Source organism: Mustela nigripes, chromosome 12 (genome assembly GCF_022355385.1).
Source record: "Mustela nigripes isolate SB6536 chromosome 12, MUSNIG.SB6536, whole genome shotgun sequence".
NCBI classification, from domain to species: Eukaryota; Metazoa; Chordata; class Mammalia; order Carnivora; family Mustelidae; genus Mustela; species Mustela nigripes.
In genome coordinates, this window is record NC_081568.1 from 147,549,043 (window position 1) to 147,573,945 (window position 24,903).

The 24,903-nt window shown below is 54.8% G+C and overlaps 1 protein-coding gene across 2 annotated transcripts in view; it reads right to left on the reverse strand.

Annotated features, from left to right (window-relative positions):
• The window catches only part of TBC1D9B (TBC1 domain family member 9B), a 40,485-nt gene that overhangs the window by 2,716 nt on the left and 12,866 nt on the right, over positions 1-24,903 (reverse strand). The window contains exons 6-21 of one of the 2 annotated variants that reach the window (XM_059416169.1): positions 24,327-24,534; positions 21,589-21,801; positions 12,337-12,495; positions 11,940-12,090; positions 11,238-11,452; positions 9,796-9,913; positions 8,680-8,965; positions 7,492-7,621; positions 7,264-7,362; positions 6,455-6,523; positions 5,055-5,295; positions 4,618-4,683; positions 3,330-3,401; positions 3,037-3,087; positions 1,623-1,685; positions 1,001-1,107 (exon numbers count right to left, since the gene is read on the reverse strand). In XM_059416169.1, the coding sequence (XP_059272152.1) occupies positions 1,001-1,107; positions 1,623-1,685; positions 3,037-3,087; positions 3,330-3,401; positions 4,618-4,683; positions 5,055-5,295; positions 6,455-6,523; positions 7,264-7,362; positions 7,492-7,621; positions 8,680-8,965; positions 9,796-9,913; positions 11,238-11,452; positions 11,940-12,090; positions 12,337-12,495; positions 21,589-21,801; positions 24,327-24,534 (2,248 nt within the window). The remainder of the gene's footprint in view (positions 1-1,000; positions 1,108-1,622; positions 1,686-3,036; positions 3,088-3,329; positions 3,402-4,617; positions 4,684-5,054; positions 5,296-6,454; positions 6,524-7,263; positions 7,363-7,491; positions 7,622-8,679; positions 8,966-9,795; positions 9,914-11,237; positions 11,453-11,939; positions 12,091-12,336; positions 12,496-21,588; positions 21,802-24,326; positions 24,535-24,903) is intronic. The other variant, XM_059416170.1, reaches the window with a different exon arrangement.

The following is a 24,903-nucleotide window of genomic DNA, read 5'->3' on the forward strand; positions in this document are numbered from 1 at the left end:
AGACACAGAGGAAGGACAGGGAGATGGTGAAAGATGGGTTAGTCTGGCCTGGAATTGGCCAGAATGCCAGCGCTGCGCTGTCCTGTTCATGGTCTCCAAGACCTGTGCCTTGTGCCCTTTTCACAGACTGGGACATGGCAGTGCAGAGAGGGAAAGTGCCTTGACTAGTATCAGAGCCTTAGAAGAGCGTTTTCTCTCAGTTGCCTTTCTTTCAGCATGAAGGGTGACTGAAAGCCTCTCCCTATCCCTATAGCGATGCTGCGGGCAGAGCCAGGCCAATTTCTATCAGGACCTTCCAGATTCAGCGGCTACAAGGACTTCTTCAGTGTGTTTTGCAATCACTTTGAGTTTTTTGTATCTATGACCAGGATGGAGGGTGAGGACAAAGCAAGCAAAGCCTGGGTCGGGTGAGGGGGTGCAGAGGTCTGACACTACACACTCAGGCCTCCTGCCTTGCTCCACAGGGAACCCCACTCTTCGGGACACAGGTAAGAGAGTGCCCAGACTGCAGGGGGCCCCTCTGGGCAGGGCAGGGCTGTGGTCGGGCTGTGGCCCCGGCTCTGAGACCCTTAGCCAGATGCTGGGCTCCCGACCCAGAGGCCAGCAACTGAAAAAGGGGCCATGGGCAGAGATGGCCTGGGTGGGCATGGCACTGAGGAGGAACCTGGGAGGAACAGGGGCACTGTGAGGCTGTCTTATAAAAGGGGTTGTGTGGGTCTCTGTGTGTCAGAGGTTAACCTTCCCTACTGCTTCTCTGGTGTGTAGATACTGATGAAATGTGAATGGATCATTGCCACGAGACACCATCCAGGATAAAGCCCCAAAGAACTGGCCCCTGTCCTTCTGGAATCCTCCCTGATGGCTGTCTGACTGGCAGGTACAGCAGGTAGGCAAGAGAACTTCCGCCCTCCAGGGAGTGTTGGGAGGGAGGGAGGGGAACTGCTGGGCTAGGGGGAACCCAGCCTCGAAAGTGTCTGTTGTGGTCTCTCAGTGGGCCTACCTGGTTCATTTTGGGGAGATCCTTAATTGTCTCCTTCTGAACCTCCTTCTCTTTGGCCCACAAGCGAAGGTAGTGCCGATAGTCGGGAGGGCTGGTCCCCTTCTCCTCTGTGAGTTGGGAGAAAAAATCTGTCAAATTAGAGAAAGAGCTGGGAGCCAGTAGCAGGTAGTGAGTGGGTTTCGGTGTTGTCTGGCACGGGGTTACCTGGGCCCTTTTACAAAACACCCTGGTTTTTGGGGAGGTGGTGTTGGAAAGAACACTCCAGAACACCCGATGTCTTCCCCGAGTTCTTATGCTAAAGTAAGGCCTGAGCTGATGAAGATGGCCCCACCCTGTCTCCCCCAACATGGCGAAGGAGGGATGTGAAGGGTGGGGAGAGGCTGGCAGGAGAAGGAGGGAGACTGGATACGTAGAGAGGTCCTGAAAGAAAGCAGCTGCCCTGAAAGGAGGTGGTGATGGGCGCGGGGGGTGGCAGCCACGAGAGATTCAGGCCTGGGACTGATGAGAGTGGCTTCCACCCGCAGCAGGCTTCTCTGGGGGGAGGTCCCACCCACAGGGAGGACAGCCCAGCCCCAGGGTCCTGGGATCTGGATCAGCACCGCGAAAAACGGCCTGCCTCTACCTCCTCTTTTTTCTTGGCTGTCTTCATTTCCGCCTCTTTCTTGCTCTTCCTGCCGTAGAGTCTCTGGACGACCAGAAAAGAGAAAGCACACAGGGAACACTCCTGTTTGCAATCACAAACCAAGGAGGCCCGCGAGCAGCCCGCTCTGGCCTCCTGCAGGAGCAGTGGGCCCAGCGCCCACTCACGCTCTTCACCTGCTCACAGGGACCGACACCAGGCCCGCCTTCCTCTCTGCCAAGGAACACGAGTCTCAGACGGCGGGGAGAAAAGCCCAAGAACTAATTTCTGTAGTGTCTGCTGAAAAGGGTCAAACTAAGAGCGGTCCTGATCATCAGTTCAACCCTCCACCAACCAGCACACTGACTGATGAGAGGAGTTTTATGTATAGGAATTCCATCCTGGGCACCCTGTTTCTCAAAGTGACACATTTGCTGGAGTTGGCCCACACTGTCTGCTATGAGGCCCATGAATGTGGGGAGGAGCTGGCGGCCCAGCTCTCCCAGACCTGGGGGTGGCAAGGCCACCAGGGGTCCCTCAGTGGGTGGCAGCCTCCCAGCGCAGTTAGCAGCAGAAAGCCTCTGGGCTCAGGCTTCTTTCTCACTGTGGAGTGGAGACCCACTGCCTGGGGCTGCGTGGGGTCTGAGGATAGGGCTCTTTACCCCCAGGCCCCGGCCTTAACTAGAAGCCCCTGGGAAAGGCCAGAAGTGCCTGTGATTTTCCTAGATTCTCATGGTAACAGAAGACCCATCTGCTTCTTTGCTTTGTGTACCTGAAATCAAGGTCCTCAGGCTTCCTCAAGTTCATGGGTATCCTGATATGCACTGTGTTTCATCTCTCTCTTGGCTCTGTGTCATCCTTGCTGGGCAATATCTACCATGAGAACTGACAGGCTGGGGTTTTGGCCAGTGAACCCCAGGCCCGGAACGCCCCATCACCCTGGATATGACGCTCTCAATGGGCTTTACGTGTAGCAGGGAACACCTTCAAAAAGGCACCCCACAAATCTCTCTCTCCTTAACAGAAGAGCTGTGTAGGCCATGAGAACGTTTTCCACCGCCCTCCTCCCCTGCTGCCTGTCCGTTTCCCACTGTTGCCATGATGGCGTTTGGACTTTCTCCCTTGAGCCTGACGATAGAATGCTGTTCTCGTGCGACTGGGGAGCTGATGCCTAGTACTGTGCCGTATGCCCTCACTTGCTATGCCCCTCGACTAGCACAGAGGCCACCTCCCTCCTCCCTAGTATGCTGCAGCTTGGTCCTGGGTCCTCCTCAGACCTCATTCTCACAGGAGGCATCCCTGGACCAAGGAGGGACCAAGCGTGTCCAGGCCTCCCGACCATGTGTGGTGGGGGGTGGGGGTGTTAGGCAGACACAGCCCAGCACAAAGCAGGTGCCCCTGGCCCCCAGGGACTGACCTTGAGCCTCCCAGGGCAGGAAAAGGTCCAGATCTGAGGCCAGAGGAGATGCTGGAAGGGAGAGCGGAGGAGTAGAGGAGAGAGGGAGGGAGAGACCAAGGTCCAGGAAGGCAGAGACAGACAAGAGAAACAGGAGTGAGACCACCCCGGGGGCCCTCCCAGAGAGAGGCCGTTGCCGTCACCCGTGGCTCCCCAATCCCACCGAGGGCCGCACCTGTGCAGGTCCCACAGCACGACTGCCCCACAGCAAGGCCGGAAGCTCCCCCCTCATCACTGGGGCCAGTGGCACTCACCTTCTGAGGAGCTGTCTTCCGTGAAGTAGTGGGTAGCTTCCAGGGCTGACTCAGCCTCCTCCGGGCTCAGGGCTGTGCTCAGAGAGAAAGGGGAGTGAGAGCACAGTGAGGTGCGCCACCACAGGGCCCCAAGATATGGTATGGGCAGAGCGGTAACAAGATCTTGGGTATTGCTCCTTTCTTGACTTCCATGTTGTGTCTGAGAACATTACACATGGCTCATCTGAATAACCCGTCATTCGTAGCCGGGAGTCCCGCCAACAGCCAGCCTCCCTCCCGCTCTGCGGGTGTGGTGCAGAGCGTCCTGAGGGGACCAGGCCCCTGTGGGCAGCTGCATGGGGACCAGCCACATGCAAGGGACTTGCTCTTCTTACTCTACGCATCTTGCGCATCGTTCCCCACTGGTACGTTCTGGGTGATGATGTGGTCCCCAGGGTTTGGGAGCCACATGGTTCTGTGTGTGTGTGGGGGGGGGGGGGGACTCGTTCTCCCCACCTCCTGTGCAGACAGGAATGCAATGACAGGGGTTGAGCAGGTGGCACTGGGGGGAGGTGGCAGGGTGTGGGCTCTGGGAGCCCTGGATGGAGCAGGGCAGACACAGGTAGCTTGGGAGTGGGCGAAGATGGTCCCACGTGCCCTCACCCAGAGGAGCCTGGCCCAGTGGGGTCTACCCAGCCCAGGCCTTTCCCTCCACAGGGTCAGAGGTGGCTGGCACCAACCTTCCCTGGAGGCATGCCTGAGGCCACTGTTCGTGTTGAATTACAGGCAAAAACCAGCCACAGGTGAGAACACCTAGGTCCAGGCCTGCAGCTTCCAGCTCTGGCCACCCAGAACCAACCCCCAGGCAGCGCTAGAACCACATTCTGGGCCGATGAAGTGACAGCCTCGGGGGCGAATGCAGCACTGTGTTCTGAACACCACTGTGCCACCAGCTCCACGCAGCCCTGTGGCAGCTGGTGAGCAGCGGCAGGGACCTGGCGGCTCCACCCCTGGGCTGGAATTCACCCCAGCCTGAGTCTTCGTTTCCCGGTGGAAACAAGGAACCTCATCTTGGAGAACTCTCCGTGCTGGGCAGGGTGAGCCGGGCCATGCAGTGGGAACCAGCAGACTATGGGATTCGGCCTGAGAACTTGCTGCCTATCATCCTTCTCCCCCTGTGGCCTGCTGGTGACCCTGGGAAGCTCAGGCACAGTGCAGAGAGCCCAGGGACAGCAGCTCCTGCTATAGGCTACACAGCAGGGTCGCCACCCCATGCATGAGAGGTCCTGACTGGTGAGGAGGCCCTCACCTGGGGGCAGGTGCAGCTTGTAGAGGGCCTTGAGCTTGTCGGTCAGGTCCCCATGGTACATCCCACCTGCAAAGGGAAGCCAGTGAGGAGGCCTGCCAACAACAGGGCACCAAAGCCCCCCAGCCAGTCCCCACTGGAGCCCCTTCCCTTTGAGTGGGTTCTGGTACATCCCTCCTTCCAGCCTCTCTCCTGGAGAGCTCTCTGGAGGGAGCCCCAGGCCCCCCACTTGCCCCGAGCTTTGCTTCTCAGAGCTGGCAGACCCATCCCAAGCAGCTATGGCCCAAGGGAGGGGAAGTGGTGGGGAGGACCCCACTGGACGCCCTCAATGTCCCCAGTGGGAAAGCTGCAATTTCCATATCAAGGCTGCTGCTGCAGCGGGAGAACTGGTGGGGCTGGCATCTGGAGGCTTCTGGGGGCAGGGCCCTGGAGCTACTCACTCATCCCCATCACAAACTCCTTGAAGTTGATCAGAGAGTCCCTGTTTTCATCTAGGAGCCGGAACATGCGCCCTGCCAAGACTGGCGTGTGGGCGCCACAGGCCCAGGGCGTCAGGCTGGTGAAGAGCTCCCGGAACTGGCTGGCGTCAATGCGGTACTGCTCCAGGTAGGGCAGGCTGGGGTCCCGACGCACAGCAGTGGGCCGGCTGCCCCCCCAGTACTGACTTGCCAAGTGCTTGGCCTGCAGGGGACACAGCCTGGTGAGATGGCTGGGCCCCCCAGCGCCCCGGCGCTCAGGACTGCCCAGCTGGTCCATGTGTCCTATCCACTCTTTCGGAGCCTGCAGAGTCCCGGGCCGGGGAGCACCAGCCCGACACAGCATCTCACAGAACTGCCCACACAGGCCCCATCGGCCTCTCATGGACAGATGCAGGAGCGGAAACACAGCCCTAAGGCTGCTGGCTACAGCAGGCCACAGCGGGTGGGAGGCAGCACCGACTGGACCGTTGTGACTATAAGGCTCGGGTCTGAGTGTCAAACCAGAGGCCGCCGGGAACCGACAACAGGTGGTCTGGACTTAGCTGTTTCTGCCTACCCTTCACAACCTCTCCCCTTCCGTTAACAGCATGTGAAAGTTTTGGGGTGAGCCCCTCCTGCCCCATCCTCAGGCTGTGAGCTGGGCACACGGCCTAGATTTGGCTCAACAAACACCCTCCTGTAGCCACAGCACCAACCTGAGTCAGTCCAACAATTAACCCTGGACTTCTTGTTAAAACCACTTGGAAAGAAAAGGCTCTTTCCCCTGAGAGAACGGGATGAGTCTGGAGCTGCAGACGAGAGTCCTGCCATTCTGTAGGAAGAGCGGTCCAGAGAACATCTGAAGTAGGGGAGCTGGGCAGCATGCTTAAGCACCTGGATCTAGCCATGCATGAAGCTATGAATGCATTCCTAGACTTTCCAGTAACATGAACCAATATATCTCCTCTCACGTAACTGTAAGCTGACTTGAGTGGATTTTCTGCCTCTTAAGAAAGTATCCTGCCTAAACTCCCTGAAGGAATAAATTCTGCCCTAGGAAGTCTGTGGTAACTACATTTGAGGATGCTTGTAAACTGATTTCTCGGGGCGCCTGGATGGCTCAGTTGGTTAAGTGTTTGCCTTCAACTCAGGTCATGATCCCAGGATTCTGGGATGGAGCCCCACGTTGGGCTCTCTGCTTGTCCCTATTTGTGGGAAGCCTGCTTCTCCTTCTCTTCCCCACTCATGCTCTCTCAAATAAAATCTTAAAAAAAATAGATTTGTCCTTTGGCAGGAGGTTGCTGCACTGAGGACGCACTTAGGGAACTTAGGGGACGCACTTAGACTGGGATACTGGGCCTGCCCTTGGTCTTGGCTGTCACCTTAAACACCATGTAGAGGTCCTCCAGCTCTTCAATTGAGAAACCAATGTCCCCAGGGATAGCTCGGACCTAGAAGGAAAGGGCAACAGGATGTACTGACGGATTCTTAAGTTCCAGGTCTCTGAGAGAACCCCCAGCAGACAAAGGCTAAGACAAACCACCCTGCCAGGGTGCTGCCAGTTGGCTAAGCCCAGGACGGCAGTCCATTCAGGGAAGGAGGTGTGGACCATACGCTTATCCCTGGTCACCCATCCCACCACTCAGTCCACACTCCAAGTTCCTTTGTGGTGAGTGCCACAGGGGCCTTTCTGTCCCAAACATCCAGTCAGGGACACAGGGTGAGGGCAATAATGCAGTGACCGCTGTCTGGATCCTTGGAAAGACTCTGGCACGGGCTCTCTGGAAGGTGTCCTAGAACTCCCTGGTAAGGGATCTCTCCAGAGTTGGGGAGGACAAAGGCTTGTAGTAGAGGCACAGTGGGTTGGGTAAGTGGAGGGTGGCTGAATGTGATTACCCAGGGGCATGGGGGAAGCCAGGCTGGAGGACTCAGCCCACAGGAGGATGACCCTTGGCTTTTAGGTGCTGGGGTGTCAAAGAAACTTGTGGTGACAGCCCAGGAGCATTAAATAGCTACCATGTCCCTCTCACTTCCTCAAATTTGCACCTTCACTCCCAGACTCCAGTTCCACATGAGGCAGCACTAAGGGACTCTGTCCCATACCCTCTGGGGAGGAGCAGCCCACCCGGGTCATGCCCACTGCCCCCACCCCCAGCAACCCGCAGCCATCAGAGCCCAGCCCTGTCCATACCACGCTGCGCTTGGCCGTGTCCTCCAAGGACTGGATCACTTTCAGCCTCTGTTTAAACCGCATCTGTTCGATGTCATCGGCCCTCAGGCTGCTGAATTTCTACCGGCCAGAGGTGACTCAGTGAGAGGAGGCAGAACCACAGAGCAGAGAAATGCCCTGGGCCACGGCCACCCACACCCACACGCCTGGATGGAGCAGATCAGCCTGAGAGCCCCAGAGAGTGCTGACCTCATAGGACACCTTCAGGAGGTCGAAGATGTCCACTTCTGCTGGCGGGTCATCTCCACTAGTCAGCAGGGCATGGAGGTGTGGGATAGGAGGAGAAACACTCTGCTTGTTGACCACATTATCTAGGTATCTGCAAGGATTAAAGGACAGAAGCCTGGACCCCCACAGGCAACAGGGGTGTCTTACCTACCAAGTGATGTGGAGAACCTAACCTGCATAGACTCCCCATCAGTAAGTGAGGTACCCTGGCAAGTTGGGAATCCCCCTGGAGGCAGTGAGAGGCCTCACCCCTCATAGGTCTGAGCACTAACTCTAGGAAGCCAGGTTGTCTTCTGGGGGTTCCTTGGGTCAGGACCCTGTTTAAGCCTAGACCCAACCACACCACAAGAGAGGTCTGTCCCAGTGGAAGGGACGACAGGGCTCTGGGTTGGCTCGATGGGCAGGCGGCAGAACCCCTGGCAGGCCAGGGTTGCTGGGAGTGTTCCACGCCAGGCAAATACGTACACATGGCAAGCAGGGCCCAATAGAACTCAGGGCCTGGGCCAGTGTGAGGCCGGGGCGGGGCGGGGGTCCTGGATGCTGGGGGCACGTGAAGTCCCAAGGCCAGATTCTGAGGTGAATGAGCTCTATGGGATGCTGCTGGCTGGGGCCAGTGCAGGCAAAACTTGTGATGAACCAGGCCCAGGGCCCAGGGTAGCGGGACTGTGGGCTAGCACGGAGATGAAGGGAGGGGCCGGATCCCAGAGAATGTGCAAGGGTGGAATGTGGGGACTCAGGGGGCATGTGGCGGCCAGGAGACAGGTATGTATGAGTCCTTTCAGCTGTGCGGGCAAGCCGAGCGAGGGCCTCTCCATCTGGGTGACCGTGAGGGGGGACTGATTCCAAACAGGGAAAGCAGCGTCAGGACTGCTTTGGGAGGAGAGCAGATGCAGGGTGTCCACCCGTGGCTGGAGGCCATGCTGTTCCAGCCCACTTTATCTGCTCCCAGAGCTATCACACCCCAGGGCTGTTTGTTGCCATGTTCCCACCAGAAAGGAGGCTCCCCACTGCCCCAGGCCAAAGTGTGCTCAGTGGGCTCGTTGGTGCATGCTGAGTGAGGAGTGCCCAGAGCTGCTGGGGGGCTGGGCTCTGCCATCTGCGGGGGTGCCGGCCAACAGCCCGGCAGGAAGGGGAGGCCGGCTCGGTCACCTGCCCAGGACGGTCATGGCCTCGCCCTCATCGCCGCAGCCCAGCAGCTGCTCCATGTTGGCATCCAGGATGGCCAAGGCCACCTGCAGGATCACCTTGATGCCCTCGTAGAAGAAGCAGTCTACGATGACCACAGCGCTCTCAAAGGGCATGACGCTGAGGAAGAGGGTCAGGAACCACGAGAGAGAGATGCTGGAGATCACCCCCAGGTCCTGCATCTTCTCTGAGAGCTGGGGCAGGAAGTCTCTCGTGAGCTCCTCAAAGATGCCTTGGTCCACCAGGGCCCCTAGGGAGAGGAAAAGGGAGTCTGAAGGCCAAGCCCATGCCGCTGGCTTGGGCCCCAGGGGATGCAGGGAACCCACTGGATCCCCGGCCAGCTCCGCTCACACGGAGGGCCGGAGGGGATGGGCTGGAGGGAACAAGAGGGAAAGAGCATGCGGGCTTCCCTTCCTCGGCATCTAAACTACTGTGGGAGAACATTTGCTCCCACTGTGCTTGGATTTGCTTTGGGGGAAACACAAATCCCTCCCTTCTAGAAGTGTCAGGAGTAAGCAGGAGCCCTGGGGGCATGTCATGCCCTGAAACTTGTGAACCCCAGTGGGGGAGGCCTCCCAAACCAAATGGTAGGGGAAGGGCATCTTCAAATAGCAGACTGAGTCAGGTCTGTAATTAAACACTTTGCCAGTGCATTTCCACTTAATCATATAGACTCTTCAGGCTGTCACTCGTGGTCGTCAGGCTGGGTGACAGGTGCGCAGGAAGGTACTACCCCTTCTTGCTGCAAGGTTGAAAATCCAGCACAATGAAAACCCTTACACAGGTTAGATGGCTGAGAATGGAGGCCCAGGCTGACCTCTGAAAACCACTGAATGTGTAATAGCTTCTCTCCCTGCCAGCAGCTTCTGGGGAGCTGCATGGAGTCTGGGCAAGGTGGCCGGGGGTCTGCATGGCCTCTGCCTTCCAGCTATGTGGTCATTTCTCAGCCTTATCTGGGGGATGGAGCCGTGAGGGTCTGCAGCCTGCTGCACATTATTGAGGACCCCCGACTCAGCTCACTTGTGCTGAATGCTCAGTGTGGGAGCTGGCCCACCCCCACGGGGAGCCTTGGGCACTCACCCACCACCCTGGTGTTGTAATAATCAGGCAGCATGCGCTCACAGAGGGCCACCAGCAGCCAGAAGGCCTCCTCCTCGCTGCCATAGAGCAGGAGCACAGAGGTGACAATGTTCATGGCCTGCAGGCACAGAGACAGCAAAGGGGAGACTCACGGAGCTGGGCTGCCGCATAAAACCGCCCCATCCCCCAAGGGCCTGCTCACTTTCCACAAAAGTCTGACTAGAACAAATGACAACAGCAGGCAATTTGCCAAAAGGCCATTTGCAGGAAACCAATTTGGGAAGAAACATTAGCCAGATCCCTCCAATCGGGCCAGTGGGCGCTTGGAAAGCTGAGAGGGAGGGAATGAGCATGTGGCTCTTCTTCAGAGAGGTGTGACACAGGGACAGGAGGATCGGTGAGTGAACTCCACATGACAGCCACACGGCTGAGGTCGAACGGGGCTGCACACAGTCTGCACTGATAGCAAGGCTACTCGGAACAAGCTTCCATCTTAAAAATTCTCGCAAGCCAGCAGGTGGAATTTCCCTGTCCCAGTAACAGGTCATGCAGAACACTGGCCGTTGCGAAAGGGGCTTCTGAGGGGGAAGCATGCTTCTTGGAAACCCAGATGCAGTCTCAGGGAAACAACACCATTGGACGGGGCCAGGAAAATGGCCTCCCCACATGTAAAATCATATGCTGCCAGAAGTGCACCTTGAAACCACGATGAGAGGCCACCTCACACCATTAGGGTGGCTACGGTCCAAAGACCAGAAAGCCAGCGTGCTGAGCATGTGGGGCAAGTGGAACCTTGTGCATCACGGTGGGGGGGGCATGTAAGATGGTGTCGTCGCTGTGGAAAGCACTATAGCTATTCCAAAAACAAAACAAAAACATTAAAGGTCAAATTACCATATGGTCCAGCAACTACACTTCTGGGTATGGACTCAAGAGAAGTGAAAGCAGGGAGAGGAACAGGCACCGCAAGGGCCCGCTCATGGCGGCGGTAATCACAAGAGCCCAAGGAAGAAGATACCACGTGCCCAGCTGAAGATGCAGGAGAGGGCGAGTGTGGCCTATACACGAAGTGTAGTATGGTTCGAGAAATTCTGACACGGGACCCAACAGGAATGAGCCCCGAGGATGCTGCACTAATGGAGTTGACCGGCCCCCAAAAGGTGAATCCCATACGACTCAGTTTTGGGGAGGTACTTAAGGCATGCAAAGCCATATAGACGGAAGGCAGTATGGGGATTGCAGGGGAGTCGTTGGTAGACACCACACAACCAAATGCTCTGGGACCCAGACCCAAGCCTGTAGAAGTAAGCAGGTAAGAGTGGCTCCCATTACACCGCTCTCAATGGTCAGGCTCTTCTGGGGGACACAGGGCACACTCTGGCCTCTGCTGAGTGAGCCAATGGCAGGAGGTATGGCCCCTGGGCCCGGCTCACCCCCTCTACCTGACAGTAGCCGATGGTGGGGTTTCGGAAAGCATAGGCAGTTAGCACCCGTCGGAGGGCAGCGATGCCCAGCTCGTTCTGGAAGGCGGGGTGCTCGGGCATGGAGCGGTGGAGGTCTCGCTCGATCTCCTCTGTGGCCAGGCTGTACTTCCCCATGGACTTCTCCACCAACTCAGCGTAGTAGCCCGGGTGAGTCACCATCTCGTTCCAGGCCCCTGAGGAGACAGAGCTGGCAGCTGTCTCCCGCCTCCTCCCTTCCTGCTGGGGCCATGGGGACAGTGACAGGGCAGGCTGGGCGTGTCAGTGCACCACAGAAGAGAAGAGGAACTCTGGGGCCCATCAGGAGGTGTGAGGCAAGGGTCCTGTGGTGGCAGCTCCTGGGAGGGGTCGCCCCACCACAGTTTGAGTGGTCTTCTCAAGAAACCGTCCAGGTGGCTAAGGGCATGCATGCTGACAGAGCCTCACCCGAGGAGAGGAGGCCTGGCGGGGGTGGGAAGACACCATCTGGGTGACAGAGCCCTGCCCTCCATGTCTGTGCCCCAGGACAGTGCCCCAAGCTCGGGGCCCTCACAGCTCAGAGCCCCATTTCGGCCTTGGAAAAGGGCTGGCAGCTCCAGCCTGACGGACACAGAAGGCTGACCCGGGGCCCGTGGGGCTCTCACATGGCGGTGCTGGGGGCCGGGCCAATGCCGGGCAGCTCACCAGAGAAGAGGAGCCACAGCTCCCCACGGAGGCTCTCGGGGATGCCCTTCAGCACCAGCTCCCGAGTCTTGGCTGTGCGGTACATGCACACGCCGCGGCCATACTCGAAGAAGTGAATGTCCCATGATTCCTCTTTCATCTTCTCCTTGGCCTGGGGGAGAAGCAAATGCTCTGGGCGTGTGGGCCAGGGCCCTCCGCCATCTACTGCACGTGGCAGGAGGGCCCACACCAGGCGGCAGGGACACGAGCCTCCACGTGGAGGCCTCGAGCCCAGGTCGGGCAGGGTGCCCCTGAACACTGTCCCTCAGGGCCCAAGGACCTGCCGTGGCGTGCAGGCACAAAGCCTCCTCCCAGGCCCGGGTCCCGTGTGGTGATGGGGTCCATGCTCCGGGCTTACCCCCTTGGCCCCCAGGTCCTCCATGGGAGAGTTTCCCTGGAAGAGTTTAAGCAGCCCCTGGGATGCGGTCGGTGCCTCCTGCACACTGGAGCCCTGGCGGCCCCCCAGGGGGGTGGTGGGGCTGGGCTGATCTGTGGCCTCTGCTGGAGCCAGAGGGTGCTGAAAAACACAACACGGGGTGGGGGTGGGAGGGAGAAGAAGTACCCAGTGAGTGGGCTGCCCAGCGCAGGGTCTCTGATGTGTTTGCCCATCGGCTGTTTGAGCTCTTGGACCTGGGCTGCGGGGAGCCGCTCATGTTGGGCCTGCAGGGACAGAGCAGTGAACCCCACAGAGCCCAAGGGCTGGGCTGCACAATGGAGCAGAGGCAGGGTGACCTGAGGGCCCGGCCTGCCCGTTATAGGTCGGCAGAGGCAATCGGTGCTGCAGGAGCTCCTGATGACTGCCGGGCCAGGCCAGGAACCCTCTTCTGCCCCCTCTCCCTCGGGCGACCTCTCCACTGGGCCCTCAAGGGCCCTTCCAAGAAGAAGGGGCTCCCAAGAGGGCTGCTTGTTGTCCCTACAGCAGCCACACAACCCCTTGGCCCTGGACACTCGTGTTGGCTGGGCACTGGGTACTGTGGCATCTGGCGTACTAGAACTAGGTGTGTTCTAGTACACAGAGAGGGTATGGGCCCTCTCTGCCTTGGGTGCCACTAGCTACTTCCCCCAAGGGGCCTAGCCATAAACAGGGCCTCAGAGGGCTATAGGCCCCTCCCTGGGGTGGAGGCCCAGGGGTCTGTTTTCACACCACATACCCAGCCAAGGAGCTGAGAAAGGGAGCCCTGCGTGGCCCAGCAAACATACCAGGGTGGGCAGCAGCATGGGGCTGGCAGAGGGAAGGGAAGATTCAGGGACAAAGGTCTATAGGGGAGCCCTGACTTCTAGGGCTCTTCCCCTGGTTTTCTGGAACCCGTCCCTTGGCAAACACATCTCCTCAGGGGAGTGCTGGCAGCCAAGACCCTTCAGGCCCAGTGTGGGTGATACCTGACATCCACTCCCTGCTTGTCCACTGTCCCTGCAGCCTGACTTCCAGGGGAGCTTGGTGCGGGCAACACCCTATGCAGGGAGCTTGCCTCGTCCCCTGGCCCAGGGGGGTCACGCGGGCCAGAGCTGGCGCCTTCTGCCTGTTCTCCCCTCAGCTCCCTCCCTGAGCACCCACCGACAAGAACAACACTGCTCTGAGATGGGCACTCGTCACTGGCTCCCCACCATCCACTTCCCCTCCTGCCTGCAGCCAGTTCCCTGTTTTTATGTGGGGGCACACTTCTCTCCACTCTTGACCTCGTACTTTGTGGGCTCCACTGAGAACCAGGGTGATAGCCCTGTACTAATGATGAGCTTTTCCCACCCCTGGGCCCAGAGGGTGGTTGGAGACACTATGTTACCCAGTCACCACCAAGGACACGCACGGGTGACTCTGCAGGGAATGCTGGGTGAGCCAAGGAGGATCCTGGTCCCATACACGGCCTGGGAACTAGGCCTTCCTGGTGAAAAGCCCCGTCCAGCAAGGAAAGGCCCCTCTGAAGACAGGCGGCCGACTGCGAGGTACTTTGTGTCTTGTGGAACTGTAACCCTCCTCCACCTTTGCATGTCATATTCCAGTCTGGGTCCTGTTGTCTCTGATCCCAACCCCCGACATGGTCCTGTCCCCCAAGTGGCAGGGACAGGGGAGGCTGGCTGGCTTCCTGCGGGACCTCACCCTCTCTGTGTTGACAGGTGATGACAGGTGATGCAGGGAATATGTGTTAAACCTACCGAACCGTAGTCTTTGACTATATATGGCATGTTATATGTCAGTTTTATCCTAGAGATGCTGTTTTTAATATAAGGTGGGGAAAAAAAAGAAAGAAAAAAAAGAAGCGAACTCTGCTATGTCCCATCCACAGTCCATCTCTCTGTCCCCCGCTGGTGTTTCGGAAGTGGATTTTGGGTCTGCTCAGTCTGTGGGACACAACCCCAGTCCAGACCAAGGAGATTCTGCTTCCTGCCCTAGGTTCTCCAAAGGGACCAGGGCACAGATGGACTTGCAGGCCCCAGAGTACCTCAGGGAATCAGACTTTCAGTGCTGGTGAAGGGCCTGGACTCCAGGATGTGGCCTTGGCCATACCATCCTGTGACAGCCATGTGTGAGAGGGGAGCTCACGGGCCACCTGGGAGCCCTTGTTTTCCTGGGGCAGCTCCTCCCATGCCTGCAGGTGACCATCTCACACATCTGTCCAGTGCCAACCTCCTGAACCACCTGCCTGCCTCGTTTCCTGCTCAACAGAACCTCTGGCCTCCTGTTTGACTGAATGAACAAGCGTGAGCACCGAGGTCCGTCATGGCCATGGCCGTCAGCCAGCCTTCCTTCCTGTATCCATGGCCCACAGCCCCACCATTCTACCTCCAAGACCTCCCTCTAGGCAACTATCCACCCCCCCAACAGTGGGCCCATGGACTTGATCCAGGCTGTGCCGTCTCTACAAGCCCTCCTTGCACTTCCACTGGTGTATGGGTTATACTTCAACTGAAATGACCCCTGTTCTTCCCAGCTGACCTTTATACAAACTCCTCAAAAGAACTGTTTAGACTGTTAGACTGTTTCCTTTCCCATCAGAAAGTACACCTCCATGTTCTACTATCTAATATCTAGTACCCGGGTCCTTTCTTCCTAGACCCTGTCAATTCCCTCCCATAGGCAATACTGAAATCAGCAAGTGAGCTTTTCCCCATCCCTGCCTTCCCTGTCGACATACAGTAATATGCTTTCACTCTCAGGTAAGGAGGCAATTGATGAGCTTATTTTATTTTCCATGCCTTTGAAAAAAAAGATTTTATTTATTTGAGAGAGAGAGAGAGAGGAGGGAGGGAGAGGCAGAAGGACAGGAAGAAGCAGAATCCCTGCTGAGCAGGGAAACTGATGCAAGACTTGATCCCAGGACCCTGAGAAAATGACCTGAGCTGAAGGAAGATGCTTAACCAATGGAGCCACCGAGGTGCCCCATAAAGCTGTTAGATTTCTTAAATTCATGTTCTTTACTTATTACCTGTGGTCTTCACTCCTGAATCTTAGTTTGCCAATATAAAATTCTTCACTTGTGCTTTTTTAAAATTGTGTTATCTTTATTTTTTTTTTAAGATTTTATTTATTTATTTGACAAAGAGAGATCACAAGTAGGCAGAGAGGCAGGCAGAGAGAGAGGAGGAAGCAGGCTCCCTGCTGAGCAGAGAGCCGATGTGGGGCTCAATCCCATGACCCTGGGATCATGACCTGAGCTGAAGGTGGAGGCTTTAACCCACTGAGCCACCCAGGCACCCCTTGTGTTATCTTTAAAATGTTATTCTGGGGTTATTCTAGGGCACTTGGGTGGCTCAGTGAGGAGCCTCTGTCTTCGGCTCAGGTCATGATCTCAAGAGTCCTGGGATTGAGCCCCGCTTCGGGCTCTCTGCTCAGCGGGGAGCCTGCTTCCCCGCCCCCCCTCTGCCTGCCTCTCTGCCTGCTTGTGATCTCTATCAAATAAATAAATAAAATCTTTAAAAAATGTTATTCTGGGGGCGCCTGGGTGGCTCAGTTAATTGAGCATCTGACTTGATTTGGCTCAGGTCATGGTCTCAGGGTCCTGGGATTGAGCGCCACGTCAGGCACTGCATGGAGTCGGCTTGAGATTCTCTCTACCCCCCTCTGCCACTCCCTCTAGCTCACGTGCTCTCTCTCTCAAATAAAAAAAGAAGTCTTAAGAAAAAAAGACATCTCTGATGCTTATTTTTAAGCAAATTAAAAATAAAATGTTACTCTATATAAAATGTGGCTATCTGAAAGTCTGAACCCACTCTAATTTTCTTCCTTCATAAATGACTTGGGTCTTTTTTGACTGGTTGTCCCAAAGATTTTTTTCTTTTTAATCTTTAAATAGTTTTTACTGCATTCTATAATATTGACTATTCTGGACTGTTTTTCCAGATGCCCTTCCACCATGCACCATCAAGTCTTTTTAAGCTCAGAAAAATTTTCTCGACTAGTAGTTTCTATCAGCTGTTAGTCTATGCTCTTGCATAAGTTGGATCTTCTTTGTCTGACTTCTTCATCACAGCTTCTGACTATTTTTTTCTCTTTCTCTTCACTTGTTTGGCCCTCCTCTGACCCCCATCCCTTTTTTAACCCTTAGAGACTATTCATTGTGTTCTCTTTGCATAATACTTACTTCTCAAAAATTTCTCAAGTCCCGTCAACTCTCTTTCTTGTTGACTTGTCAACTTTGTTTCCGAGCTTTCTAAAAAATTTTATTTATACCATTCTTTGGTAGTTTCTATTACTTTTCCAGTTTTTTTAAGATCATTTTGAAATATTAGGGTACGGTTCTCATCTGCTTTGGGGGAACACTGTTCTAACAGATTTTCATTGTGGAAGGTTACTTGGGTTTGTTTCTTTCCCCCTATGATGCTTTTGTACGGGGTGTGATCATAACCCTCTGTTGCTTGGGTTTAAATGACGTGAATCCTTCTGTACTTTTGGGAGGATCATGTACATGTTGGGGAGAGGACATTAAAAGCACAAGAAATAAAAGAAAAATAGATAAACTGGACTACATGAAAATGTAAAACTTCTATACATCAAAGGACACAATCATCAAAATGAGAAGACAATCCATGGGAATGAGAGAAAATATTTGCAAATTATCTCTCTGATGGGTTAATATCCAGAACATATAGAGATTTTCTACAGCTTGACAACAAACAACCCAACTTAAAAAACAAGGTGAGGGACTTGCATAGACATTTCTCCAAACAAACTGGACAAATGGCCAAGAGGACATGAAAAGATACTCAATATCACTGATCACCAGGGAAACACAAATCAAAACCACAGTGACATACCACTTTACACCCATTAAAATGGTTACTATAAAAAACCTGGAAGGTAACCAGCATTGGCAAGGATGGGGAGGAACTGGAACCCTTGTGCATTGCTGGTGGGAGCATAAAATGATGCTGCTGCTGTGGAGAAAGGTGTGGAAATTCCTCAAAATACTCAACACTGAATTACCCACTGACCTCTTCTCAGCAATTCCACTTCCCCGTATCTCCCTCTCAGAACTGAAAGCAGGGTCTTAAAGAGATACATGTACACCTACATTCGCAGCAGCATTATAAAATAGCCCAAAGACAGAAGCAACCCAAGAGTCCATCGAAAGAGGGACAGCTGCTGCCTGGGTGGCTCAGTGGGTTTAGCGTCAGACTCCTGATTTCAGCTCAGGTCATGATCTCAGGTTTATAAGATCAAGGCCCGCATTGGGCTCCATGCTAAATGTGGAGCCTACTTAGATTCTCTCTTTCCCTCTACCCCCACCTAAGGCTCCCGCTCACACACTCTCTCTCTTTAAAAAAAAAAAAAAAAAAGGGTGAATGGAAAAACAAATATGGTATACATCTACAATGGGATATTATTCAGCCTTAAAAAGGGAGGAAATTCTGACATTGCCATCACGAGGACGAACCTTGAAGACGTGACACTAATAAGATCAGCCAACCACGGAAGGATACCATAGGATTCCTCTTCTATGAGGCCCCTAGAGTGGTCAGAGTCATAGAAGTGGAAAGGGGAGTGGTGGTTCCCAGGGGCAGAGGGGAGGGGGACCGGGGATAGTGTTTCAGTTCTGCAAGATGGAAAGAGTGCTGGGGACGGACGGTGGTGGTGGGCGCACTGCACAAGAAGTGAATGGACATCACGCCACTGAACTGTACACTTCAAAAAGGGTAAGATGGCGAGTTTTAGGTTACGTGTCTTTTACCACAATTAAAAAAAAAAAAAAAAAAGACCTCCTGAATTTGATCACTTCTCCTGAGCGCCTCTGCTGCTACCCTTAACCAAGGCTCTATCATTCCATGTCCTGATTATTTGAGCAGCCTTCAACTCCTGTCTGCTTTTACCCAGACCCCTCTTGAGCCTAGCACTGCCCAAGAGAAACAGGATGGGAGCAGCATGGGTGGTTCAGCCGGCTGGGGATCTGCCTTTGGCTCAGGTTGTGATCCCAGCGTCCTGGGATTGAGCCCTGCTCTGAGCTCCCTGCTCAGTGGGGAGCCCGATTCTCCCTCTCCTCCCTGCTTGTAGTCTCCCTTACTATCTCTGTCTCTGTCTGTCTTAAATAAATAAAATCTTTAAAAGAAAAAAGAAGAATGAGAAAAGCATATGTAATTTAACATGTTCTAACAGCCACGTTAAAATGCAGGAGAGAAACTGGTGAGATGAGTTTTAAGTAACCGATTTCATTTGATCTGCTAGAGCCAATATACGCTTACTACGACATGGAATTACTATAGAAAGTTACTGAGATCCAAGGGCTCCAGAGACGCATGTGGTTTCCGTACAGAGTAGCTGCGCCTCTAACCCGTTCCCAATCTGACAGGCCAGACTCACTCTATGAAAGCACACACAGATCCTGTCGCTCTGGCCAGAAGTCCCCAGTGGCTTCCCATCTCAGAATCAGAGCTGAAGTGCCCACAAGGCCTACAGGCTTCTGTGCTCGGGCTTCCTGCTTCCTCTTTGACCTCACCTTCCACACTGGCCTTTGCTCGCCTCTGTAGCCGGTGCCAAGCCCAGTCCCACCTCTGGGCCTTTGCACCTGCTATTCCCTCTGCCTCCAACGCCCCTCCCCCAGGTACTTCATGGCTTGTTCCCTTGCTTCTTTCAAGCTTGATCGGAGCCCCTCTGTTTCCCAATCCCTTTATCCTGTTCTATTTTTATCCATAGATCTTATTACCACCTGCCGTATCTCAGATGTTTGCTTACTGTCTGTCTCTCTCACTAGAATACAAGCTCTGTCTAATCTGTTTGCTGCTCTATTCCCAGTGCCTGGGAAGATGCAGTAAAAACACGTTAACAGAGGGTGCCTGGGTAGTTCAGTGGGTTAAGCATCCGACTCTTGGTTTCAGCTCAGGTTGTGATCTCCGGGTCATGGGAATGAGCCTCATATCAGTCTCCCCACTCAGCGCAGAGTCTGCTTGTCCCTCTCCCTCTGTTCCCCATCCCAACCACTGCTTGTGCTCTCTCTCTCAAAATAAATAAATAAAATCTTAAAAAAAAAAAAAAAAACAACCCAAAACTATGTTGGGTGAATGGTGAGCGTTTAGAAGGGACCCAGGGTCTGTGCTTACTCTGGTCTGGTGGGCCCTGTCATTTGTCGTGTTGGGCCTCCTGAAGACCTCAACATTCTTGCTTGTGTCCCTTTTCACCCAACCTAAACTCACTCTCTTGAAATCCCAGGTCAAGCCTACCTTCCTGTAAGAGACCGTTCTCAATGTCTCTAGTGAACAGTCTATCTGGCCCCTCTGCATCCCTTCCCTACCTACTTAACAGCTTACTGAGCGTTGACCATAGGGATAGAAAATACAAAGGCCTCCATGGGCCAGACCAGGTGGGGCTTTGGGGAGCTGTCAGGCACGTGCCACCGCTCAGGTCCAATGCCACCCGGAGGGAATGTGGACCCCGTAATGCCAACACTGATTTTTCCAGAGAAGCCAGCTATGTGGATCTTTATAAGGACTCTTCTACTCATGAAGTGGTTTCACAAACTCAGACTGACCCACAGCACACATACCTTGTCATACCAGGAAGTGATTAGATATGGCCACAGCTGTGCCAACCTCAGCGAGCTCCCTCTAGTCCCAGATGGACACGAGGGTAATCACTGTTATGGACCGAAGCACATCACACTGCCTAAATCTCTAAGTTCACAATTATACCACAAACTGAACATCACAAGTGACTTGATCACGTTTGGAGGATACTAGAAATGCAGCTCCTCATTCTAATAACTGGTGAGTAAAATCAGGGATAAAAGATTTCCTCTGCCTTTCCTAGGTGAATTGTGCCTCAAGTAGTGAAGTAGTTGATGAGGGGGATTCTGCCTAGGAACGGATTCCAGCTCATAAACAGAAGGACTGACACCAGCAGACTGCTGCCCTCTTGCAACCCCTGATGAATTACCACATCTATGCAAAGCCCATCAGGGGTTGGAAACAGCATGTGACAAGAAGAGAGGGTGTTGGATATAGCTCCTCAAGCCCACCTACAAGCAGACCTGCCCCCTAAACGCACAAAAAAGTGAATCTAAATCTGATCTGGGTTTTGCTATTCAACCACCAACCTACAGGAGACAAAGACTGAGAAACATGCTAAACGCCTCCAGAGAGATGCTGTCAGGAAGAACCAGACCGTGAGGCCCTCTACAGCACAAATGACCCCGTTCCTTCCATAAAATACTGCAAGAAGAAAGAGAGAGAGAGAACAAACATCTCCAAAAATTTCAAAAGGAATTTGAAAGACATATCAGATGCCTACATATGACCTATGTGCATTTCAAGGCCAATGGTGCTCAACTGGTAAAAAGTAGGCCTGCGTTTGTGGAAATGTGAACACAAGTACTGCTACCTTTAAGCAGCCCAGTTCTGAGCGCGCAGGCCCCCTGTTTTGGATAAACACAGTGCTGTAAATGTGTCTTCCTTCTCTTATGATTTCCTTAATCTCATTCTTTTTGCTATTGTAAGAATACGATATATAATACATGTAATATACCAAATCCAGGTTAATCAACTGCTAATGCTTAGTAAGGCTTCCAGTCCAGCGTGGGCTGTTAGTAGTTAAGTCTGGAGGAGTCACAAGTTCTATGCGGATTTCTGACTGTGTGAGGGGTTGGCACCCCTTACCTTTGCATTGTTCAAAGGTCAACTGTATTTGATTCACGGAATTACTGTTAATTTCATTGGCATAATAATGACATTGAAGTTAAGTCTTCAAAAAGGATGTCTCCCCAGCCCGCCAAAGAAAACTAAAAAAAAAAAAAGAAAAGAAAAGAAAAAAATCTTTCCCTGTGAAAATCCCTGAAAGGTTCAAGATTGACAAGAGAAATACCAGTAAATAAACCCAAGCTGGCTAGGCCTCGACAGTGTGGCAGAAGTTCCTAACAGATGGACATGAGGTTGGCTGGTCAAGCCAGAGGTGGTTTCTTACATGGATGGGGTTTGAGCTGGGCGGGTGACACTTAGGGAGGACTGCAGGGGCAGAGACAGGTATAGCTAGAACACCTGAGTCAGGCTAGCTTAGGCTCACCATCCTGCACCCAGAGGGAGTCCTCCCACCTGAGGCCCATGGCAGGCAGCAGCATGGAGGCTGATGGCTGCCCGGTCTCTTTTCCTGGCTCTGACCACCCCAGCCCAGCGCTCCCGGGGACCCCCTGACCTCTAGGGCCGCGTCCGTGGTGCTGGCTTTCCTTCCCCCGCTGCTGCCTCCTGGCTGCTTGGACGGCATCTTCTGGAGGAAGTCAGAGATCCTCTGCACTAAGAAATCACGGTCTTTCAGGTTGGCGAATAGGAAGGTCATTTTGCTCTTGGTGCTGATGGACAGAGGGCTGGGCAGGACACTGGAGCTGTCAGCTTTTTCGACAATAGTCACCTGAAAAGGCAAATTAAGCACCGGGTGTCAGTGTCTGGGGACGGGAAGCTGATTGGCTCTGTGCACGTGGGAGCACAGTGGCCTCCCATGGTTGTGTCTGGGCCAGGGGCACTGGTTGGGCCCCACTGTGTTCCTGTGTTGAGTCTGCTGCTTGCCACTGGGCAACTGTGAGCAAGTCATGTGCATGTACAGCCTGGTGTGCCCCCATGGATGGGCGAGGTGAGCTCGCCAGCCCTGCTGCCAGTCCATTTGGCTTCCCAGAGACATCCAGTTATTCTCTGAAGCACGGGGAGCAGCCCTGCCCATGCACTGGCCTAAGCATGGGCTGCCATGGCATAGGCCGACAGATGCAGCCCGAGGCCTGGCTCTAACCTTGAGACATGTGCACAGCATCACAGGCATGGGGGTTGCAGAAGGGGCTTTCATGGGATACCTCTGCATAGCCTGCAGCCCAGAGGGGGCAGACAGACAACAGACATGCAGGGGCTGGCCTGACCGACAAGGACATGCTGGAGAAGCTGGTGCAAGAGTGAGCAGGGGTGGGGCACCTGAGTGTGTGCAGGTGTGTGTGTGTGTGCACAGGTCTGCATGCATGGGAGCTGAGATCTAAGGGGCCAATGGTTCACTGAAGGTGCACAGGTCACAGCCGGGCACCAAGAGGTGCTGACTGATGTTCTGAATTCCACGGGCTGCTGTCAGGGTAGGGGAACTAGAGGAGGCAGGGGCAGGTAGCACCCTCCTGGGTGGGGGGCAGCTGTGGGAAAGGGATGTGCTACGGGTGGAGCGTGGGAACAAGGCCAGGTCAGCATCCAGGCCAGCTCCTGCTTTTCAGCTGAGCGGATGGATGGAAGGAATGCTGGTTCCCTAGGCGGCGATGAGAAGAGCACATCTGGGGGGCGTGATGTCCAGAGCCCGTGGGAGGTGGGTGTGGAGCCTGCTCTGAGGGGGAGGCCCTGGGAAGGCTCCTGGTGGGCACACTAAGGATTATCAGCATCAGGCCTCAGTCCCAAGGCCAGAGCCCAAGTTAGTCCTGCTCCCTGCCTCAGCCAGAGCTCTCTGCCATCAGAAACGGCAGGGTCATCAGGAGAAACAGAGCTGAGGACTACGGAGACCTCTGCACCCACCCCCAGGCCTTGGCCCAGGACAGACTCATGGCCCAGCAGGAACAGGAGATGTAGGGTCAGGGGTGCCCTGAGCCCTCAGCCAGGAGCTTCTAGAGCTGTGGCTCTTTCCAGTCCTGTGCCTTAGACTTCCCTGGGGAAAACGAGGCAGCACACAGGAACCCCCTCTCACTGACCCCATACCTATCACCACTGTACCTACAACTGGAGGGCTTTGTAAATGCAAGGGGAAATCTCATCACTCCAGGTCGTTAATAAAATCAAGATACTGAGGGCGCCTGGGTGGCTCAGTGGGTTAAAGCCTCTGCCTTCAGCTCAGGTCATGATCCCAGGGTCCTGGGATCAAGCCCCACATTGGGCTCTCTGCTCAGCAGGGAGCCTGCTTCCCTTCCTCTCTCTCTGCCTGCCTCTCTGCCTACTTGTGATCTCTCTCTGTCAAATAAATAAATAAAATCTTTAAAAAAAATAATAAAATCAGGATACTGTGATTTAGATTATAACTTAAGCACCTCGCTGTGCTTCACAGAGCTGAACAGCCAATCTTCCCTGCTGGGCCATTAAGGAAAAGGGAGGCCTGGGGACCTTCGGGTTGGGGGGTGGTCTGTCAGTGCTTCTCATCTGGGCGGGAGCCCTCTCCCTCACTGTCCACACCCCTCATTGTGGCATAGGACAAATGGCCTTGCTTCCATCAAGGTCACTGTGGAAGCCTAAGAAACCTGAGGAAAGAATGACAGGTTAGAGCTGACCCCCTTCCTGCTACAAGTGAGAGCTGTCCCCTACCTGTGACTGGTGAGAGCCGACCCCTGGGACAGGTGACAGCTGACTCCTGCCTGTGACTGGTGAGATCTGTCCCCATCCCTGACAGGTAAGAGCTGACAAGTTGAGAGCCATCCCCAACCTCACAGGTGAGAGTGGACTTCCAGCAGCCCTGCTGGAGTCTGAGTCACAGCCAAGACAAGTGTCGGGAGAGGAACAGTGAGGTGGCCTCTGAGAGTGACATGGTGGGGCTGGTCAGGGTCAAAGTCCTCCCAGTCCAGCCAAAGTGGGGCTTTGCTAAAGTCCAACTGCTGGGCCAGGAAGGCAGGACTCGGGGACACTCCCCCACAGGAAGCCTCTGGGATCTGATAGGGGAGGCACATGTCTTTCCTCAAGTTAGTTGAGCTCTCCTGGCATGCCAGACCCCAGCCTGTCTCCCCACAAGGAGAGGTGACCCCCAGGGGAGAATCCAGCTCACCCCATGCCTGGAGGGGCCTGACATGAGGCAGGGGCTCAGGGAAGCTGCTGACTCACTATGTGCTCCCCACGTGCCCACCACCAAACCCCAGAGGGCTGCCTGGGTTGGCAACCCCCACCAGGTGCCCCGGGGAGTCAGGAGAGAGCTGGCTGAGGGGGCTGGGGGCTCACCTCCCGCAGGGGTATGATGAGGTGGCAGGCGTCCTCCTCCTTGCTGGCAAAGCAGATGTAGTTGCTGGAGATGAACATCTGGCCAGGGATGTGCAGCTTGTTGAACGGGGTCCACAGGGTACAGCCTGTGTGGCCATCCAGGCGCTCATCCCTGGGCAGCCGGAATGTGGCCCGGTAGCACTCGTTCTTGGCTCGGGCGTCCAGGTCTCTGGGGAAGCACGGCAGGGTAAGAGAAGGAAGGGGAGAGTAGTCAGGGCCAGTGGGCCTGCAAGGGGGCTGCCATGTGGGATTGGGCTCTTTGGGGTCCTCCCGTGAGCAAGTCATGCCCAGGGATCTCAGAGTTCAATGGAACACACTTGGCAGATGGCCAGATACCACAATACACATCTGTAAGACCAGCAGAGATTGGTCAGCAAACAGCACACCCTGGAGCCCCGAGGGCTCTGGAGGACAGCCAGAAGCTTGACAGGATTTGACAAGTCACCTGCTAGGTGCTGAGGGCAGACGGGGCCCAGGGCCTAGAGGCACCCCACACCTATCCGTGCCTCTGCCCTGAGGCTGCTGCTCCCACCACGGA